This window comes from Delphinapterus leucas, chromosome 17 (assembly GCF_059928025.1).
Source record: "Delphinapterus leucas isolate spDelLeu-1000000601 "Yukka" chromosome 17, BTC_Dleu_Yukka2, whole genome shotgun sequence".
Lineage (NCBI taxonomy): Eukaryota > Metazoa > Chordata > Mammalia > Artiodactyla > Monodontidae > Delphinapterus > Delphinapterus leucas.
In genome coordinates this window covers 8496074-8515333 of record NC_143145.1, presented here as the reverse complement: position 1 = coordinate 8515333, position 19260 = coordinate 8496074, and the positions used below count along the sequence as shown (strand labels likewise).

Sequence of the window (19260 nt, the reverse complement as noted above, 5' to 3'; positions counted from 1 at the left end):
GTACAGGAGCATCAAGCTGCAGGTAGTGGGGTGTTTGAAGGTCATTGCAGTGTCCTGAAGAGAGATAAGGGGCCTATGTTACTTTCCTGGGGTGGCTGTAACAGATGACCACAAACCGAGTGGCTTAGAACAACAGAAATATATTCTTGCACAGTTCTAAAGGCTAGACATCTAAAATCAAGGTGTCAGCAGGGCCATGCTCGCTCTCAAGGCTTCAGGGGAGAATCCTTCCTTGCCTCTTCCTGGTTTGTGTTAGTCGCCAACAATCTTTGTGTTTTTAGACAGAAACGTAATGGTTTTATTTTATTATTTTTTAATTTTTATTGGAGTATAGTTGATTTACAATGCTGTGTTAGTTTCAGGTGTACAGCAAAGTGAATCAGTTATACATATACATATATCCACTCTTTCTTAGATTCTTTTCCCATATAGGCCATTACAGAGCACTGAGTAGAGCTTCCTGTGCTATACAGTAGGTCCTTATTAGTTACCTATTTTATACATAGTAGTGTGTATATGTCGATCCCAATCTCCCAATTTATCCCTCCCCACCCTTACCCGCTGGTAACCATAAATTGGTTTTCTACATCTGTGACTCTATTTCTGTTTTGTAGGTAAGTTCATTTGTGCCCTTGTTTTAGATTCCACATATAAGCGATATCATATGATATTTGTCTTTCTCCGTCTGACTTACTTCACTCAGTATGATAATCTCTAGGTCCATCCATGTTGCTGCAAATGGCATTGTTTCATTCTTTTTTACGCCAACAATCTTTGGTGTTCCTTGGCTCGTGACTGCATAACTCCACACTCTGCCTCTGTTGTCACATGGCTATCTCCCTGTGTGTCTGCCTCTATATCTCATCTCCTCTTCTTGTAACGACACTAGTTGTATAAGATTAAGAGCCCACTTAATCCTATAATTAAGAGCACTCTAGAGTAGTAGAGCCTACTCCAGTAGGACCCCATCTTAACTCATTACATCTACAATGACCCCGTTTCGAAAGAAGATCACATCTGAGGTTCCAGGAAGGACATGAGTTCTGGGGAGACTATTCAGCCCAGGACAGGAAGCAATACTGAAGTAGAAGTAGCGGGCTGTGGAAGAGGGTGTGGACTTGAGACATGTCACCAGGCATCCCAGTAAGACTCCATTCCAGGGACTTCCCTGGCGGTCCACTGGTTAGGACTTCTCCTTCCAATGCAGGGGGTGTGAGTTCGATCCCTGGTCGGGGAGCTGAGATCCCACATGCCTCGTGGCCAAAAAACCAAAACGTAAAACAGAAGCAATATTGTCACAAATTCAATAAAGATGTTAAAAATGGTCCACATCAAAAAAAGAAAATCTTAAAAAAAAAAAGACTGTTCTACCTTGCAGTGAGACCCTGAAAGGTGTTAGCGGTGGAGCGGGAGGAATCCAGGAGCACTTGCAGGCTTCCAATTTAGGTGAACTGGATGGCCTGGGCAAGATCTGAAACAGTGAAGGAGGAGTACAGTCTTTTTAGAGGCTCAAAATAGACATGTGTTAATGTTCTTTCAATACTTCCTGGTAAACCATTTGATTTCTCCAACTTAACATTTTGAGTTCTTGGCACAGTATTGGGTACCATCCTACCTGCTAAGTGTGAGGTTGTAGAAAAAGAACATTCTGAAGCTCTGCCTTGAAGGTAGTTTTACAATTACACTTTGGTTCTATTAAAACCCAGAGAATATTGTGCCCTCCAATTTCCAGGTGAAAATGAAGAACTGTGGTCTTCCAAATTAAAACCAAAAGTACTTCCAAATGCATGGATCATATATTTTTTTTTTACTTTTTCTCTCTGGTGTATCAGTCCTGTGTCCATGGAAACAAATGCCACATGGAACGAATATCTGAATTTTCTTTTTTTTTTTTGCCTTGGTAACTCTACATAACAAATGAATGGACACAATATGCTCTTAATTTGGAAAGAGAGTAAGCCGAGCCGTGAGCTTGATTTCTTCCATACCTTGCTGTAATATCCATTAGAGGAAGCTGTGGCCTCATGGATGGATGTGTTATGTGTTCAGATGTTGCCAGTCTTTCTCACTCTCTCTGACCGCAAGTTCCAGCTCTTTCTCTATTGCCTGGTTACAGAGGAAAATTGGCTGACTTCCTTTTTGGCACCCATGTGAATTGAGGGAAAAGAATTATTTGGAAAAGTTGCGGGTGGGTGGATTGCAAAGGACTTCTAATATTTATGGTTTTATGGAGAAAAATGGAGCTTTCTCCCTTCCACCTATGTGACTGAGACAATCGGAGTTTGAATTTAAAATCTTTTCTCTGAATGTGGGATGACAGTCAACTTAGGATATTCAGATAGAATGACCTGACCACGCATCTAGTGAGTTGACTGAGTTAATACTGTCTAATTAATAATTTCAAGGGAAGGTCAAGAAGCCTGGGAGAATGTGCCAAGTGTGTTTGCTGAGTGGGCATTATTGTATTATATTATGGGAAATATCATAATTCCTAAATACTGTATCAATATGTTGAAACATAGGAAAATATTTCTAATTATGGGAAATACCAATAGCACTTAAAGTATGGTTCTTATCCTCAAACAGACTACAAACGAGTTAGCCTAGATGAAATGACCCACAAGGAGGAATTGGAAGCCACATGAAGAGCATATAATGAAGCGTTAAAGGCCATTAAGAATTCCAGTAGGAGAATACTGGAAAACAACATTTCATTAAAAACAAATAGGAATTTGTTGGTATAGTAGTTTCCTAGGGGGGCCGTAAGAAATGACCACAAACTGGGTGGCTTAAAATAACAGACATTTATTCTCTCACAGCCCTGCGGCCGAAAGTCTGAAATCAAGGTGTCAGCAGGGCCACGCTCCCTCGGAAGGCTCCAGAGTAGACTCCTTCCTTGCCCTTTCCTAGCTTCTGATGTTTGCTGGCAATCACTGGCATTCATTGGCTTATAGCTGCATCACTCTTGCCTCTGCATCCATCTTCATGTGTTTTTCTTCCCCGTGTATCTTCTCTGTAACATGGCATTTTTTAAGGACATCAGTCATTGGATTTAGGGCCCACCCTAATCCAGTATGACCTCATCTTAACTAATGACATCTGCAGAGATGCTCATTCCAAGTGAGGTCACATTCTGAGGTTCCAGGTGGACATGAATATTGGGCGAGGCAGGACACCTGGTGAGGAGACACCATTCATGGTGGTGAATGTGTGGTCAGGGTTCCAGATAGTGAGCTGGTGTCTCTGAGCCCGGCCTGAGAGGGAGGTCACCCTGTAATGAAATCTAGGAGAGAAAGTCAAGTCACCTGGAGTCCTTACTCCCCAAGATGGGAGCCACGGGTTCTGCTCAGGGGGAAGGAAAAAAATGTTAATCAAAAGATACAGAGAAGCAAGAGGTATGAATTTGGTCCCTGACTGACTTTTTTCATCTCACTACCAGAAAGATCTGAGGCCTTGTGTCAGGGTTACTGGTGATAGTAAAACCATTTCTCTGTTTGCATCTCTGTTCGCATTTCTCCTGCAGCTGAAGACCAGTCCTGTCCCTCTGAGAGGCGGCGGGCCATTTCCAGACTCCGCTTTGGGCCCTCGGGCTACTTCAGCCGGCACGACTTGTTCCTTGCTCCCGAGGAAGGACCGGGCTCTCAGAGAGTCACCGGATTTGCCTCATCCTGCCCCTCCTTGATCAAGGAGCTCTTTGTGGATTCTGGGATTCTCCACCCAATGGTACAAGGGCAGGTTACACGGTTTGCTGCCCTAGAAAGTCTCCTCAAAGAAGCCATCAGAGGGATTCTTCCCTCCCAAGAGCTGGCCCGTCTCGCCCTGCAGTTCACCACCAACCCAAAGCGACTCCAGCAAAACCTCTTTGGAGGGAGATTTTTGGAGAATGTCATCCAGTTTAACTTGTCTGGAGCCCTGGGCCCAAGAGGTACGTTTAATTTCAGTCGCTTTTTCCAGCAACTTGGTCTCCCAGGCTTTCAAAATGGACGGGCACTAGCAGATCCAGCCAAGCCCTTCTCCATGGGACTGGATTCAAATCCTGCCAGGGAAGCCCCTGAAGCCTTGAAGATGGGTGCTGCTATGAATAAGCCAGTTGTGGGCAGCTTTGGCTTTGAAATCAACTTACAAGAGAATCAAAATGCCATGAAATTCCTTTCTTCCCTCCTGGAGCTTCCAGAATTCCTTCTCTTCTTGCAGCATGCTATTTCTGTGCCAGAGGACAAAGCAAAGGATTTAGGTGACGTGATGGAAATGGTGCTTAGCTCCCAGGGCTGTGGGCAGACACCTGGCAGCCTTTTTGTCCCATCATGCACTGCAGAAGGGAGCTACAAGGAGGTCCAGTGCTTTGCTGGAGAGTGCTGGTGCGTGGATGCCCAGGGCCAAGAACTTGCTGGCTCCAGGGTCAGAGGTGGACAACCGAAGTGCCCCACAGAGTGTGAAAAGCAAAGGATGCGCATGCAAAGCCTCTTGGGTAGCCAGCCTGCAGGGTCCAGCCTGTTTGTCCCTTCTTGTACCAGTGAGGGGCACTTCCTCCCTGTCCAGTGCTTCAACTCAGAGTGTTACTGTGTGGACGCCGAGGGTCAGCCTATTCCCGGAACTCGAAGTGAACTTGGAGAACCCAAGCAATGTAAGTCTGTTGGGTATTCAATCTGCAGACTCTGATTCTCCCCTGGGCTCCTGACACAGTGCCTTACAGTCGTAGCTAAAGCCCCAACTTCTGTTATGACAAAATACGCTGGCTGGTTTTTTTTTTAACTTTTAATTCTATATCAGAGTATAGTTGATTAACAATGTTGTGGTAGTTTCAGGTGTTCAGCAAAGTGATTCAGTTATACATATGCATGTATCTATTCTTTTTCAGATTCTTTTCCCATTTAGGTTGTTAGATCATATTGGGCAGAGTTCCCTGTGCTATACAGTAGGTCCTTGTTGTTTATCCATTTTAAGTATTATGCTGGCGGGCTTCCCTGGTGGCACAGTGGTTGGGAGTCCGCCTGCTTATGCAGGGGACACGGGTTCGTGCCCTGGTCTGGGGGGATCCCACATGCCGCGGAGCGGCTGGGCCCGTGAGCCATGGCTGCTGAGCCTGTGCGTCCGGAGCCTGTGCTCTGCAACGGGAGAGGCCACAACAGTGAGAGGCCCGCGTACCGCAAAAAAAAAAAAAAAAAAAAAATTATGCTGGCTGATTTAAAAATTGTCCAGAAAGGTCTTGATAATGTTTACCATTCTAAGGAGTGACTAGGGAGATTTATTTGGCCTTAAGGAACTGCCACGTACGTGCCTGCCGTGCTGACAACAGCTGGTCTCAACCGTGTTGATTTAGTGATGGGGATGTTCTCTTTCTGGATGCTATTTTACAAATTTAAGGTTGATGGCATCTCTGTGGTTGTATAAGGTGTTAGATGGAGTTTGGACAGTTAAGGTCTTCCATCTCGGTCTTCGGGGCTTATTAAACTTCTTAACCTGACGTGCCTGTGCTTTGTTCCTCCCCAGGCCCGACACCCTGTCAGTTACAGGCTGAGCGTGCCTTCCTTGGGACGGTGCGGGCCCTGGTCTCTAATCCCAGCATGCCGCCCACCCTCTCCAGCATCTATATCCCGCAGTGCAGTGCCAGCGGGCAGTGGAGACGCGTGCAATGTGACGGGCCCCCCGAGCAGGCCTTTGAGTGGTATGAACAGTGGCGAGCTCAGAACCGTGGTGGCCAGGAGCTGAGCCCTGCGGAACTGCTAATGAAGGTCAGGAGCTACAGAGAAGTGGCTTCCAGAAGCTTCCGTCTCTTTATTCAAAGTCTGTATGAGGCTGGCCAACAAGACGTCTTCCCAGGGCTGGCAAGATACTCCTCAGTCCAAGATGTCCCGCTGGCAGTGTTGGAAGGGAACCTGACCCAGCCCGGAGGGAACATCCTTCTGGAGCCCTACCTCTTCTGGCAGATCCTAAATGGCCAGCTCAGTCGATACCCAGGGCCCTACTCAGACTTTAGCACTCCACTGGCCCACTTCGACCTCCGGAGCTGCTGGTGTGTGGACGAGGCTGGTCAAAAGCTGGAAGGAACCCGGACCGAGCCCAGCAAGGTCCCAGCATGTGAGTTAAACCACGAAGACTTGAATTTGCGGTTTTTAAAAACGGGTGTCTGGTGGGAGTGTATTGTCAAAGCTGGAATGGAGTTTAGAGAAGGCCAGGTACATCCCTTCAATGTATGGCTGAGAAAACTGAATGTATTAGTCAGCTCAGGAGGCTATAACAGAGTAGCAGACTGAGGGGCTTAACCAACAGACATTTGTTTCTCACAGTTCTGGAGGGTGGAAGGTCAAGGTGCCGGCAGACTCGGTTCCTGGTGAGAGCCGTCTTCCTGGCTTGCAGAAGGCAACCTTCTCACTGTGTATTCACATGGCAGAGAGAGAGGAAGAGCTTTGGTCTCTTCATTTTTTAAGACACTAATTCCATCATGAGGGCCCCACCTTCATGACCTCACCTAAACCTAATCACCTCCCAGAGGTCCCACCTCCAAATACCATCCCATTGGGGATTAGGGCTTTAGCACATCCCTTTGAGGAGGACCCAAACATTCAGTCCATAACACCGAGGCTCACAGAAGGGAAGTGAGTTCCCTACATCTACACAGTCAGGCATCGGCAAAGTTAATGTAATTCATTTTTAAATTTTCATATAATCGATTATTTAAATCAATGCCTCAAATTTTAACTGGATGTCTTCTGTGTGCAAAGCATTATCTTAGCCCAGTGAAGGCTATAAAGTGAATATGACCTGGCTCTTGCTCCGTATGGCGAATGCTTTAGTAATCTGTCCTAAGTAGGTGCATCGTTTGGTTAACCAGCACATATTGTGATGGTTTTGTTACTTATAAGGACACTGCTAGGTGCTCTGGACCTCAGGAAGAGCTTCTGTCTTCAAAGTGCCTTTGTTTATCGATACTTGAGGGGGGTTAACTCAAGGGCTAATTGAAGAGCTGCTGAAGGAGGTCTGTGAGTTCGGCTTTGTGGCAGAAGACTTACAACAAAGCTATGGTGTATGACATAAACAGAATGAAGCTGACTCTGTGTCTTAAACTAAAATGCCTTACCACCAAATAGCCATGCCATCAGTTTGAAGGAGCAACCAGACAGATTCAACACTGGTATTACCAAAGCAGAATCTCACTAACTAGCAGTTGTTAATTTTACAGGTAATATTATAGCTGTTTAAGTCCAATAACATCTCTCCATTCATCCTTTGCAATGTTCAACATTGTCCAGACCTTTCTGGCTATTGTTAAAATTAATCAGACAATTTTTTAAATTTTAATTTTTTTATTTAAAAAATTTAAACAGTTTTTAAAGGTTACAGTCCATTTACAGTTACTACAGAATATTGGCTATATTCCCCATGTTGTACAATTCATCCTTGAGCCTATCTTATACTCAATAGTTTGCACCTCCCACTCTCCCATCCCTATATTGCCCCTCCACTCTCACTGGTAACCACTAGTTTGTTCTCTGTATCTGTTGAGTCTACTTCTTTTTTTGTTATATTCACTAGCTTGTTGTATTTTTTAGATTACACATATAAGTGATATCATACAGTATTTGTCTTTCTCAGTCTGACTTATTTCAGTTAGCATAATGTCCTCCAAGTCCATCCATGTTGCTGCAAATGGCAAAACTTTATTCTTTTTTTATGGCTGAGTAGTATTCCATTGTGTGTGTGTATGTGTGTGTGTGTGTGTATGTATATACACCACATCTTCTTTATCCATTCATCTGTTTACGGACACTTAGGTGTCTTCTTTATCCATTCATCTGTTTATGGGCACTTAGGTGGCTTCCATATCTTGGCAATTGTAAATAATGCTGCTATGAATACTGGAGTGCATGTATTTTTTTAAATTAGTGTCACTATTTTGACATTAGCCGAAGCTTAGGCTTTAGCAGAAGTGGGTTTTGGGTGATAGGAATATGGGATGAGAACGGTAATTCCCTGGGCATCTTGAACAGCCTGGAGACCCACTACTAGGATTCTCCTTTAACATGTCAAGTCCTAGCGATGGGCTGACCTTCAAAGTCAACACACAGATGTCAGCATGACTGTTATATAAGAAGTCTCATTTATTTTTTGAGATTCTCTGGACCAATGGTCAGGTCTCCTACACGGGGACATTCCTGTATTTTTAGATGATTTAAGGCTGAATTTGGTCCTCTTTGGATCTAATTTTTGGGGCCTGAGTTGCTGATACCAAAAGCACCTAGTAAATTCAGTAGCTAGTCTTATTCACTTTGAGACCTTATTCACCAAAGCGTTGGAGCTGAACTTAGAATATACCACCTCTTTCACTGAGTAAAGTGAGGCTGTGTAGAGTAGGCCACCCGGGTTTATAGAATAATCCACTGGGAAGAAAGTATTAGAACTTCCATTTATACTTAGCATTTTATCTCTTCCTTTTACATTTCTGTTTTTGTTTTTGCCATTAATTGTTGACAGCTGAAACAGCTGAGAAAACCGTACCCAGCACCTTCTTATACCGGTACATACGTATGCTTTGTAAATAAAGAAATGCACATGTTTGGGGGTGCATGTTCAAACTCTTTCGTTGATAGGGGTGTGTTATCAGAAGGGCTTGGTGGCCATTGGTTCAGAGCCCTGATGCTCAAAGCATCAGACTCGAGCAGCATCAGCACCACTTTGGGAACTTGTCAGAAATTCAGAATCTCGGACCCCACCTGCTTAATCAAAATCTGCATTTCTGCAAGACCCCCAGGTGGATCTAATGCTCCCTAAAGTTTGAGAAGGATGGACCTAGAAGACAGAGCCCTAGGCATCTTGAATCCGGGTTCTGTTACCTCCTACTCTGTGAGCTAGAGAAAGGTCGTCCGTCTTAGTCTTAGTTTCATCTGTAAAATCTGGGTTATGACAGATAACTACTTCAAAAGTGTCGGTGTGAGAATTATAGCAGATAATAGATGGGAAGTGCCAGGTCCAGTACATAGAAAGTCCTCAACTAACTGGATTAATACAACTGACAGTAAGTAAGGAGGTGACCAGTAACTTCCTACACACATGCAGGGATGATGGCTCCTGCCTTTAGGGGTATGATGTCAGGTCCTGTCCATATTGCCATCTCTGGCCTGTTTGCAGTTTGCTTTCTTCACTTCATATGCATTTATGGACCACCTACTATGTGCACTGTGCCATGTGATGGGGAAACAATCATGAGAAAGTTATGGTGTCTGTCCTCCAGGGGCTCAGAGCCTAGTGTGGGAAACTGACTTGTCATCGGGTAATAAACTGAAATGATAGAACAGAAGTGTGAACACAGAAGACACGATGGAGGATGCCCAGAGAATGGGGCTACTCACCGAATGGGGAGTTGGGGAAAGATTTGCATGGCATGAGCTTCTGGATCGTGAGGGATGTTTGCCCAGCCCTTCCTGACAGAGTAAATAGATGTGCCGGGTCAGGGAGACTGTGAAAGGGTCTGCTTTGTTGGGGATGGGTGGAGAAAGGTGGTAGGAAGGGGGGCAGGGTACTTAGGAGGGAATTATAGAAGGAGAGACTAAAGGTAAATTGGGGCCAGATTTTCAAAGGTCTTAAGTGTCCGGTTATGGAATCTTCATTCTATTCTGAAAGACATGAGCAGTAAGCATAGAGTTTTGAATGTGAACTTTTGCTTCAGGGATTCCAAATCCATGGGATTGAGAGAATAGATTTTTTGATCAAGAACATCCACAGAAATCAATGTCTTCAAATCCTAGATGTCAAGAGTTTCTGGTAATCCTGTGCTCTCAAAAGAATCTACTGAACACATTCACTGTTGAATTCAGCGTGATTGATTGAAATAAATAAAGCTCGGTGGCTTTTTATAGTAGTAACAATTTCAAGGACAACATGTACCAGACATGTGCCAACGACTTCAGCTGCCACACTCATAGAATAATTACAAAAACCCTATGGCGTAGATTCCCTGATTATCCCCATTTCACAGATCACAAGACTGAAGCTCAGAAAAGTTAAGTACATTATTACGCAGCTGATAAGAGATCATGCTGACATTTGAACCCAGAGGTCTCTGAGAGTCATGCTCTTTCCTTTTCACAAGAATAACTCTTTACTAAATTACAATGCCTTCTTTCAACTTTTGATATCCATCTACCCATCCACTCATCCATCCATTCGTCCATTCCCCCATTTATCCATCCGTTCCCCCATCTATGGTCTATACATCCATCCATCCATCCACTCATCCATCCATCCGTCCATTCCCGCATTTATCCATCTGTTATCCATCAATCCATCCATCTGTCCATCCTTCCATTTGAGGCAGCTGGTCAACATCACTGGTTTTAGAGTCATACTGACTAGACTGGAATTCTGAAGCAACTATTTGCCAGCTAGGAGCTTGTTTAAAGTTATATGACTTCACCATGACTCAGTTTGTCATCTGAAGCACACACATAATAATAACATCATACTGGGCTGTTTAATAAATTAAATTAAATTGTTTGTGTAAATGTTCATAGTACAATGCCTGGCATGAAGTAAACATTAACTACTACTAATCTTCTTACAAAATAGATACTCCATAAATGTTGAGTGAATGCAATTGTGGAGACAAAACAGGAAGAACATTTCGGGTTGTGGAAAGAGCTGAGGTGAAGGAAACAGCTGAGGCAGAAATGTGTGTGTGAGTGTGTGTGTGTGTGTGTGAGAGAGTGTGTGTGTGAGTGTGTGTCTACATGCTCACAATACTTCAAAGGGGTCAAAGGGAGCAACACGAGGTGGATGAATCCGTCTGTGATGTCTTTACTCCCCTAGGTCCTGGCTCTTGTGAGGCAGTGAAGCTTCGTGTCCTGCAGTTCATTAAGGAAGCAGAAGAGATCGTCATGGATTCCAACAGTTCTCGGTTCCCTCTGGGAGAGAGTTTCCTAGCGGCCAAAGGAATCCGGCTGACGGACGAGGAGCTGGCCCTTCCTCGCCTCTCCCCGCCCCGGGAGACTTTCTTGGAGAAGTTTCTGAGCGGGAGTGATTATGCCATTCGATTGGCAGCTCTGTCCAGTGAGTGCCCCGTGCTTCTGGTTTCTTGTTCCTTCTTTGGGGGAAGCAAGAGCTTGAATTAGTTCCTCTTCAGTCATCTTCAGGACTGTGGTTTCCCTGGGCCCATGGATTCCGGAAAAGACAAAGGCTTTTTGTGATCCCAGCCAAAGCTGGAATTTTGCACACCTCTCCAAGATGTCCCCCGATCCTCCAGCAGAGCCCCTTGGGGGCAGGGCTTCACATTTTGTATGGCAGATGGTGCCTGCCGCCCACCAGGAAGCCAAGCATTCTGGTTAGAAGGTTCAAATATGTGAGCCCCAAATGCTCCCATTCCCCTCATGGCCTGTTCTGAGGCTTCCCCCCATTTCCAAGGATTCAGGAACACCCCTCCAAGGAGGAAAGGAGAGGAACCCTCCTAACTGACGAACTTCTGGGTTTAGGCACCTTCCTCATGTGAGCGAATCTAATCCAGGTAGTAATTCCAAAAAGCACAACTTAGTACCTGCATATAACAGTAATATGCTCAGAGGACTGACACTGCTGTGGCCTAATCACAGCTCAACGTTTCAACTAATTGAAATGTACCTCTGGCCAGGCACTTCTGTGCTAAGCAGATTACCGCATCTTTGCATTTGATCCTCCAACAGCCCCATGAGAATGATGCTGTAATCCCCATCTTTGATCCTTTTCAAATGTGGAAACAGAGGTTAAGTCGCACGCCCAAGTTCACCTAATTAATAACTAGCAGAGCCTGGATGCGATGCTGGTGGTTTGGCCCCCGGGCCTCCGTCCCATGCCCCTGCTGCCTGGTATGGCCAGGCTCGGAGCCTAGATTGGTCTCATCCCAGAGCCCCGTCTCATCCTCCAGCACCTGCAGCCTGCTCTGGCAGCAGGGTCCCATGTCCCTGCAGTCCTCTCGCTGACCCTGCACCAACTTGGCAGGGAGGACCGATTCGTCCATCTCCAAGCAGACCCGAGTTCCCAGCCCCTTGTCAGCTTAGCTGATTCCCTGTCAGGGGTTCTCTGGGCTTGGGCCACAAAACAGCAAAGCAGTGTTCCCCTCACATCTGTACTGAGATGACGAGCGCCCACGCCCAGGGGCTGGAGCCTCCCTGCTTTCGTGTTCCTGGCATGTCTGCCGCCACCTTGACATTGGGTTTCGCATGTCTTTATTTCCTTAACCACATGTGAGAGTCTCCCAAGAGCCATCTTTGTTTCCTGCTTCTCTCGCTCACCAGCCGTCGCTTTGGGAGGACAAGGCACCCGTCTTATTCTTTATATCCTGGGCCTAGAGCAGCACTCAACACATAGTGGGAACCTGGAGGATGTTGCTTAACCACTCTTCATTCTTTCCTCCTCTTTTTTTCTCTTCTCCTTCCTTCCCTCCCCTCACGCCCAGGTACTTTCTTTCTCTGTTCCTTAGAGACTTGGAGATTCTGCTTTGGGCAGGAAACCAGTTTTTAAAAATTTTGTGCATGGGCAGGGTATGATGTAATCAAAGAGAGGGGGAGGGACTGATGCCCCTTGAGTTGTGACCACATTGGTTAGAGAGGGAAATTTAGAGGAAGGGAAGAGAGAACGGTTGGCACCATAGGGATTTATTCGCTGAATGGTATGATGGCATATTCCTCAGAAGTCAGGCTAAGGAAGTTGCCCTCCACCAAGCCACTGGCTCTGATTTTGCATGTCTGACATCACTGGGAAAAAAGGAAGTGTCTATAGAGAAGGACCAGGGTTGGTCACTTTCCTTGGCATCCCTGCAAATGAGAAGAGGCACGTCTACTGTTGCAGAGGAGAGGAAGCTCTTGGTGTGCAAACCTCCATGTCCTGTAGAGTACAGGGATCGAAGGCCCAGCGCAGAAAAAGATTGAGGGCCACAAAGTGTCTTTGACCATCAGAACCTGGTAGCAGTGTCCCAGGTCCTCATGAGGGGGAGGGGTGGGCGCAGGAGGAAAGGGAGCTGCTACGCAGCTGTGCGTGGCACACAGTCAACGTGTGATAAGTGTCATCAGTGATCACTGCTATCTCATGTGCCTGAAGACACTGTGTCGACCTGATCAGCTCTAAATGAGAATTCCTGAAGAAGGAGGAACAGTGATTCCATTCCTTCAAACTTCAGCCGACACTTTTCTTTTCTTTTTCTTTTTTTTGGCCGCGCCTTGCAGCTTGTGGGATCTTAGTTCCCCCACCAGGGATCAAATCCGTGCAGCCTGCAGTGGGGGGAATTCCCATCAGCTAACATTTTAGTTTTATGTTTTTTTACATTTTTATTTTTAATGGGCAATCTGGTGAGTGCCTACCCTCTGCTCAGTGAGCCTATTTTGGGTGGAAGTGTTTGTCACATAAATAAAAAGGCTGCCTATGTTGAAACAGGGTCTGTGTGGCTGTTCTCAGGATGGAGCCTACGCAGCCCGGGCTTTGCCAGTCAGGCACTCACATCTCTGCTCCTCTCTCCTGACTCCAGCCTTTGACTTCTACCAGAGACTCCGTGTCCACCTGGGCAGATCCCCACGGGCATCCACCCCTTTGCGGTCCAGCACCTACGTGCCCCAGTGTGACGCATTCGGAAGTTGGGAGCCCGTGCAGTGCCACGCCGCAACTGGTGAGGGGGGCGGGTGCCCTGGGGAGGCCAAGTGACACCACTTAGAGGAAAGAGCCCGGCTCTGGGGGCAAGTGAACTGGACCCTAGGCCCCTGTTTGGCGGCTGGGGGCAAGTCCTTTAGTTTCTCTGGCCTCTGGTTGTCCCATCTGTACAATGGGAGCAGTGGCCTTCTACCAGCCCAAAGGTCACGTGAGTGGTTGCTGAGGTTTCTGGGTGTTAAGGCCTGTGATTGTGGACAATGTTGGGGAGGGCAGACAGATGGGAGGATGGGAGAGGGACCTTACTGGCACTGCTATGCATGCAAATAAGGAAAGGTTTTTAAAATTTTTAAAAGATTTTTATTGGAGTGCAGCTGATTTACAGTGTTGTGTTAGTTTCAGGTGTACAGCAAAGTGAATCAGTTATGCATATACATATAGCCACTCTTTTTTAGATTCTTTTCCCCTATAGGCCATTACAGAGTATTGAGTAGAGTTCCCTGTGCTGTACAGTAGGTCCTTATTCGTCATCTGTTTTATATATAGTAGTGTGTATTGCGGGACACTCGGGGCAGGTCCCTCAGGGCGCTTCCTGAACTCTGGCTGTGGCTCTTTTCCAGGGCACTGCTGGTGTGTGGACGGGAAGGGAGAGTACGTCCCTACCTCGCTGGCTGCCCGCTCCCCTCAGATCCCGCAGTGTAAGAGAAGGCCCCCTGACCCGGGCGGTGGGTGCTCTGGTGGGTGGTGCCCACTCCCAGCCTGGGGAGGCTCCGTGGGCCAGCCCTCAGACGAGCCCCTGAGGGCAGCCAGACCACACCTCCTCTAGTCCCCAGGCCTGGAAGACTCTCCCTGACCTTGGCCCTTCCTAATTGGTGCTCCTTGTTTCCCAGGTGGAGAGAGGCAGCTGCGGGGGGAGAGGGAGCCCCAGGTCTCCCCGCTGCACCTGCTCCCTGGGCAGTTTCTGCCACTTCTGTACTTTCAGCAGCCACCTCGCATCTGGTCTATAGTCCAGCCTCTCTCCTGAGTTCAGACCCGTGCAATGAAGCGCTCACATTACACCTCAGAGATGATACGTCCCATGTGGGTCTTTGTCCCAGAATCTCAGCCTGCTTCTTCTCTGAGGTTCCAGCTCTATGTATAAGGCACCTCCATCCACCCAGATGCACGGCTCTGACACTCGGGCCAACCTGGGTTCCCCACCCTTCCTTGGCACCCATGGCCAGTCTGTTAAGAGGTCCTCTCTCTCCCCGCCAGGCCCCACCAGCTGTGAGAAGTCTCGAGCCAGGGCGTTGCTTTCCAGTTGGAAACAGGCTGGTTCCCAAGGAAACCCATCTCCAAAAGACCTGTTCATCCCAACCTGCTTAGAGGTAAGCCTCTGAAGGCCCAGGAAGGTTTGAGAGGGAAGCTAGAACTTCCTGGATGGTAATTTTTCTAGTTTTCAATAAATTTGTTTTAGCTGAAAACTCACAGGAGTTCTAGACCTGGGTTTTTGTCCCAGCCCTGGCTGACCCTAGCTGTGTGAACTTGGGTAATTTACTTACCTTCTCTGTGCTTCTCTGTACTTTGTTTTATCCTAAGATCAGGCCACATTTTAATCTTCCCTAGCGCTAGGATTGTTTTGAGGCCCTAAGGAAATATCTTTAATGAGAACTCTTTGAAAAATGATCTACACATATATAGTTTCTGAGGCCATTTGCCACATCACCATGCTCATCACATTTTAGCTTCTCAACATAAATGGGGGACGAAATATATTTCCCTCCACAGCTCCGTGGATGGTTGTCATGATTTAGTGCAGTGACTGATGTGAAAGCTCTTAGAGAAAAGCTTCTTGCTGGAATCAACCACTTAGGTGCCAAATGATGGAAATCTCTGTGCCTCAGGCCCCTTTCCCTGAAGTAGGGGTGATAGGAACTCCGCCACCCACTCTGCTAGGCTCCAAGAGGCTCCAAGAAAATCAGATGAAATCAGCAGTGTAGAGGTTAGTGGAACTGAAAATTACTGAGCAAAAGTTTCCTTATTATTATTCCTCATTATTATTATTGTTTGGTGCTGTAAACATGGACCCCAATTATGATGGAGTTTTATAGAGAAATTTAATCTTTTATTTTGGCTCACAGCCCCCTACCACTGGAATGAGAGTCTGCTCCATCATCCGGGGTGGCAAGTTCACCCATGGAGGAGGAGAGGCAGAAACCACAGCTCTGATGGAGGGAAAAGGGGTTCAGAGCAGGTCCCAGAGAACCTCTGATCGTGTGGTTTTCCAGCCTGTCTCCTGGAGCACCCAGGTGCCAGGAAACAGGACCCAAGACGTCCACTGCCCAAACTGGATGGCTATACCTTGGACCCAACTCCCGAAGAAAAGTCACGTTAATGGCTAAAGTGTTCTCCATTTTAAGCCTTTATCCCATATTTTCTCAAACCTTTGCTTGGCTTTGACTCTTACCTGTGTAGCTAAAAAGCCGTCATCACCTGATTTCTCTGGGCCTCTCTGAGTAGAATGAGGAGAGTGGGCTCCCTACCTCCCAGGGACTGAATGACACCCCCGGGGGGGGGGCTCCTGGTCATGTTCTCTGTAAATGTCGGGTGTTGTTATGATCGTCATTTCTTGTCTGTGAACATGGCACAGCAGAGTATAAACGAACAAGTGCCCAAGAAAAGCCAAGGAAACCTCCAGTGACGGCCAGGAAGCCTGGGGGAGCTGCCCTCTCCCGACACCTGCTGTTACACACGCTCAGGAGAGATGATGTTTTCTTCCATCAAGGGTTCTGAGAAGGAACGTGCTCAAGGGTCCATCTAGTCCCACCTCCTTCTTTTTTAGATGAGGAAACTCTCCCTAGTGAATCGAAGGAGCGTTCCCAGCATCCCCCAGCTGGCCCTGGGGCAGGCCGAGGAGACAGGGGCCTCGGTCAGGGTTTGGGTGGCTGCCTTTTACCTTTTCTTTAACACCTGTTACAGGTGTTACAGACTCCCTTTCTCCGAGGGATGCTTGCCGAAAATCATTTCTGGAATGGGAGGCATTATTTCAAGAGAGTGGCTGGGCTTTGGGGCTGGATGGGTTTAGGCCCAGCCAGGGTCTGCCACTCCCCAACCTATGGGATGTTGTTCTGTCACTTTCCCTCTCTGAGTGAGCCTCAGTTTCACCTGCCCTAAAATGGGTTAACTGTGGTTCTTGTTCTCATGGGGTTGTTAAAATCACCAACTCAAATAATGTGTGTAAAGGGTCTGGAAGAGGACAGCACCTCCCCCCACCCCTTCCATTTGGAGAAGCCATCCCCAGTGGTTCTGAAGGAACATTCTTGACATCTGGCTACCGACCTATCAGCTACAAAATCACCTGCCCTTGGTGACACGACCTCGGCTTTGTCTCAGACAGGAGAGTTTGCCAGGCTGCAGGTGTCAGAGGCCAGCACCTGGTGTGTGGACCCGGCCTCAGGAGAGGGCACACCGCCTGGCACAAACGGCAGTGCCCAGTGTGAGTATGGCTCCTCCCCCGTTACCCCCTACCCCACCCATGAGCACCGGGTATGGAGCCCCAAGAGCTGGGGCTTCACGTCCCAGCTCGGCCACTTCCAGAGCTGCGCAAGCCTCTAACCTCACTGTGCCTCAGTTTTCTCACCTATGAAATAGGGACAATATTCCTCCACTTCAGTGGGTTCTTGGGAGAAATACACACAGCAGGGATTGGGGCTGCGCTTCGTAACTAGAGGCGCAAACCAGCACTGGTCCCTATTAAAGTGGGCACTGGTGCTTTCATGGGGGACCAGCTGTGCAGCACGGATGCCATCACAGGCTCCAGCCTGGCTCTGCCGTCTGGTTTCCACGGTGAGGTCGAGACGATGTCCCTAAAGTGCAGACGTGTTTATGTCCCTCTGCCTGGAACCCATCGACACTCCCCATGGTCCTTAGGGCCAACCTCTTTGCTGTGGCTCATGGGCCCCTGTGTGTGTGGTTCCTGTAGCTTCTTTTGCTTCTCGTTTCTCCATCTCAGCATCAAGATCCAGGTCTAATAGACTGTAGTCAGACGTTTCAAGCAGGCAGACACTCTCTTCCCCCGGGGGCCTTAATGTGTTCTGGTTCAGCCTCTGCAAACCTCCCACCCCTCCCCCTACCAGCTGGCTAAATCTTACTCAGCCCACCCACAGGTCCCTCCAGGAAGCCTTTGCGGGCCTCCCCCTTCCATGGCGGAGTTCACTACCTTCCTACGGACTCCTAAACTGCCCTGCACATCTCCTGTTGTTGCCCTTATCATCTGAACTGTGGTTGCTCACGTGTGTGTGTGTGTGTGTGTGTGTGTGTGTGTGTGTGTGTATGGAGCAGATAGGGGAGTACAGACTTGAGCGAGGCCCAGGCTTTGCCCTGTCCTAGTTCAACACCCCAGTGGGGAGGCACCCCAGATCCTGGGGCCCTGCAGGCAGGCAGTCGGTGGTGGGTGGTGACAAGGGCTATGGCAGCTTCACGGACAAAGGGCCCATGGGGCTTGTCTTTGCATCAAGGCCCGAGCCTCTGTGAAGTACTCCAGAGTGGAGTTCCCTCCAGGAGAGCCAGCCCTGGCTACACCCCAGCCTGCACGGCGGAGGATGGAGGCTTCTCCCCAGTGCAATGCGACCCGTCCCAGGGCAGCTGCTGGTGTGTCCTGGGCAGCGGAGAGGAGGTGCCTGGGACCCGCGTGGCTGGGAGCCAGCTGGCCTGTGAGAGTAAGTGGTGATGCTGCAGAGGGGCTCCCTGGGCTGGTGGGGTCCTGCTCATCTCTTCCTTTGTCCCGGCTGGGGTTGGGGGGACTCCAAAGGTGCCAGGACAGTGGGGACAGGAAGGGAGACAAGGGAACCGCAAGAGGGATGTGGTCGCAGTTGATTCCCGTGATGCTGAAACTGCGTCTACTTCGTACCAATGCCTAGCCCTGGGGCTCAAACCAAGGAGAGCCCGTGCGGGGACCTCCTGAGCCGGCGCCTCACAAAGCTCAGGCCTGCTGAGGGGTGCCGGGTCTTGGTCTCCCCATCCTCAAGTGGGGAGGAGGGTAACACACAGCAGGATCTCAGTGTGGGTGGGTCCATCCCAGCCAGGGAGCTTTAGGAGTCTGTGGAGGTGTCGATCTGTTTATTTTTATTTCTAGTTTAAAAATCATTTGGATATCAGATATTGAAACATATCTCTTATGAATATATATTATACTATTGAAATACATTATTACTTATTAAAATATATTATTTAATTATCAGTTACTTACCTTTCATTCCTCCTATATACTCAAGTCACAGGACATTGCAGTCACGCTAAAATTTATGGGCACAGGTAGGTTACATTATCTGTGACTTTCGTTTCAGAACAGTAAATGAAGACATTGCAAAATATTTATTACAAATTGGGATGTTGGGTCTGGCAGGGTTGAGGGATATTGTACTAAATACTAATTTTATTGCAATTGCCTTTCTTTTGCTGTCCTTATTGTTTCGTTGCCTTATTTTTAACTTTTGCAGTCTATAAGCAACATTTTGGAACTGCGGACACATTTAATTAGGTCCAGTGATTTCTATGCGTAAAGAGAATTTTTATATTTGTAAATTTATATTTATATTGTAAAGAGACAGGGGGTCTCTTCAAAGGAAGGGTGGGAAGGAAGAGTCATCTGCTCTCTTTGTGGGGCTCTGTCCCCTTCTG

At 47.6% G+C, this 19260-nt stretch overlaps 1 protein-coding gene across 1 annotated transcript in view; it reads left to right on the top strand.

The window, feature by feature from the left end:
* The window catches only part of TG (thyroglobulin), a 169993-nt gene that overhangs the window by 20991 nt on the left and 129742 nt on the right, over positions 1 to 19260 (top strand). The window contains exons 9-16 of the mRNA XM_089898699.1: positions 3524 to 4624; positions 5491 to 6078; positions 10804 to 11043; positions 13487 to 13624; positions 14223 to 14300; positions 14857 to 14969; positions 16975 to 17077; positions 18099 to 18299. Of these exons, the coding sequence (XP_089754825.1) occupies positions 3524 to 4624; positions 5491 to 6078; positions 10804 to 11043; positions 13487 to 13624; positions 14223 to 14300; positions 14857 to 14969; positions 16975 to 17077; positions 18099 to 18299 (2562 nt within the window). The remainder of the gene's footprint in view (positions 1 to 3523; positions 4625 to 5490; positions 6079 to 10803; positions 11044 to 13486; positions 13625 to 14222; positions 14301 to 14856; positions 14970 to 16974; positions 17078 to 18098; positions 18300 to 19260) is intronic.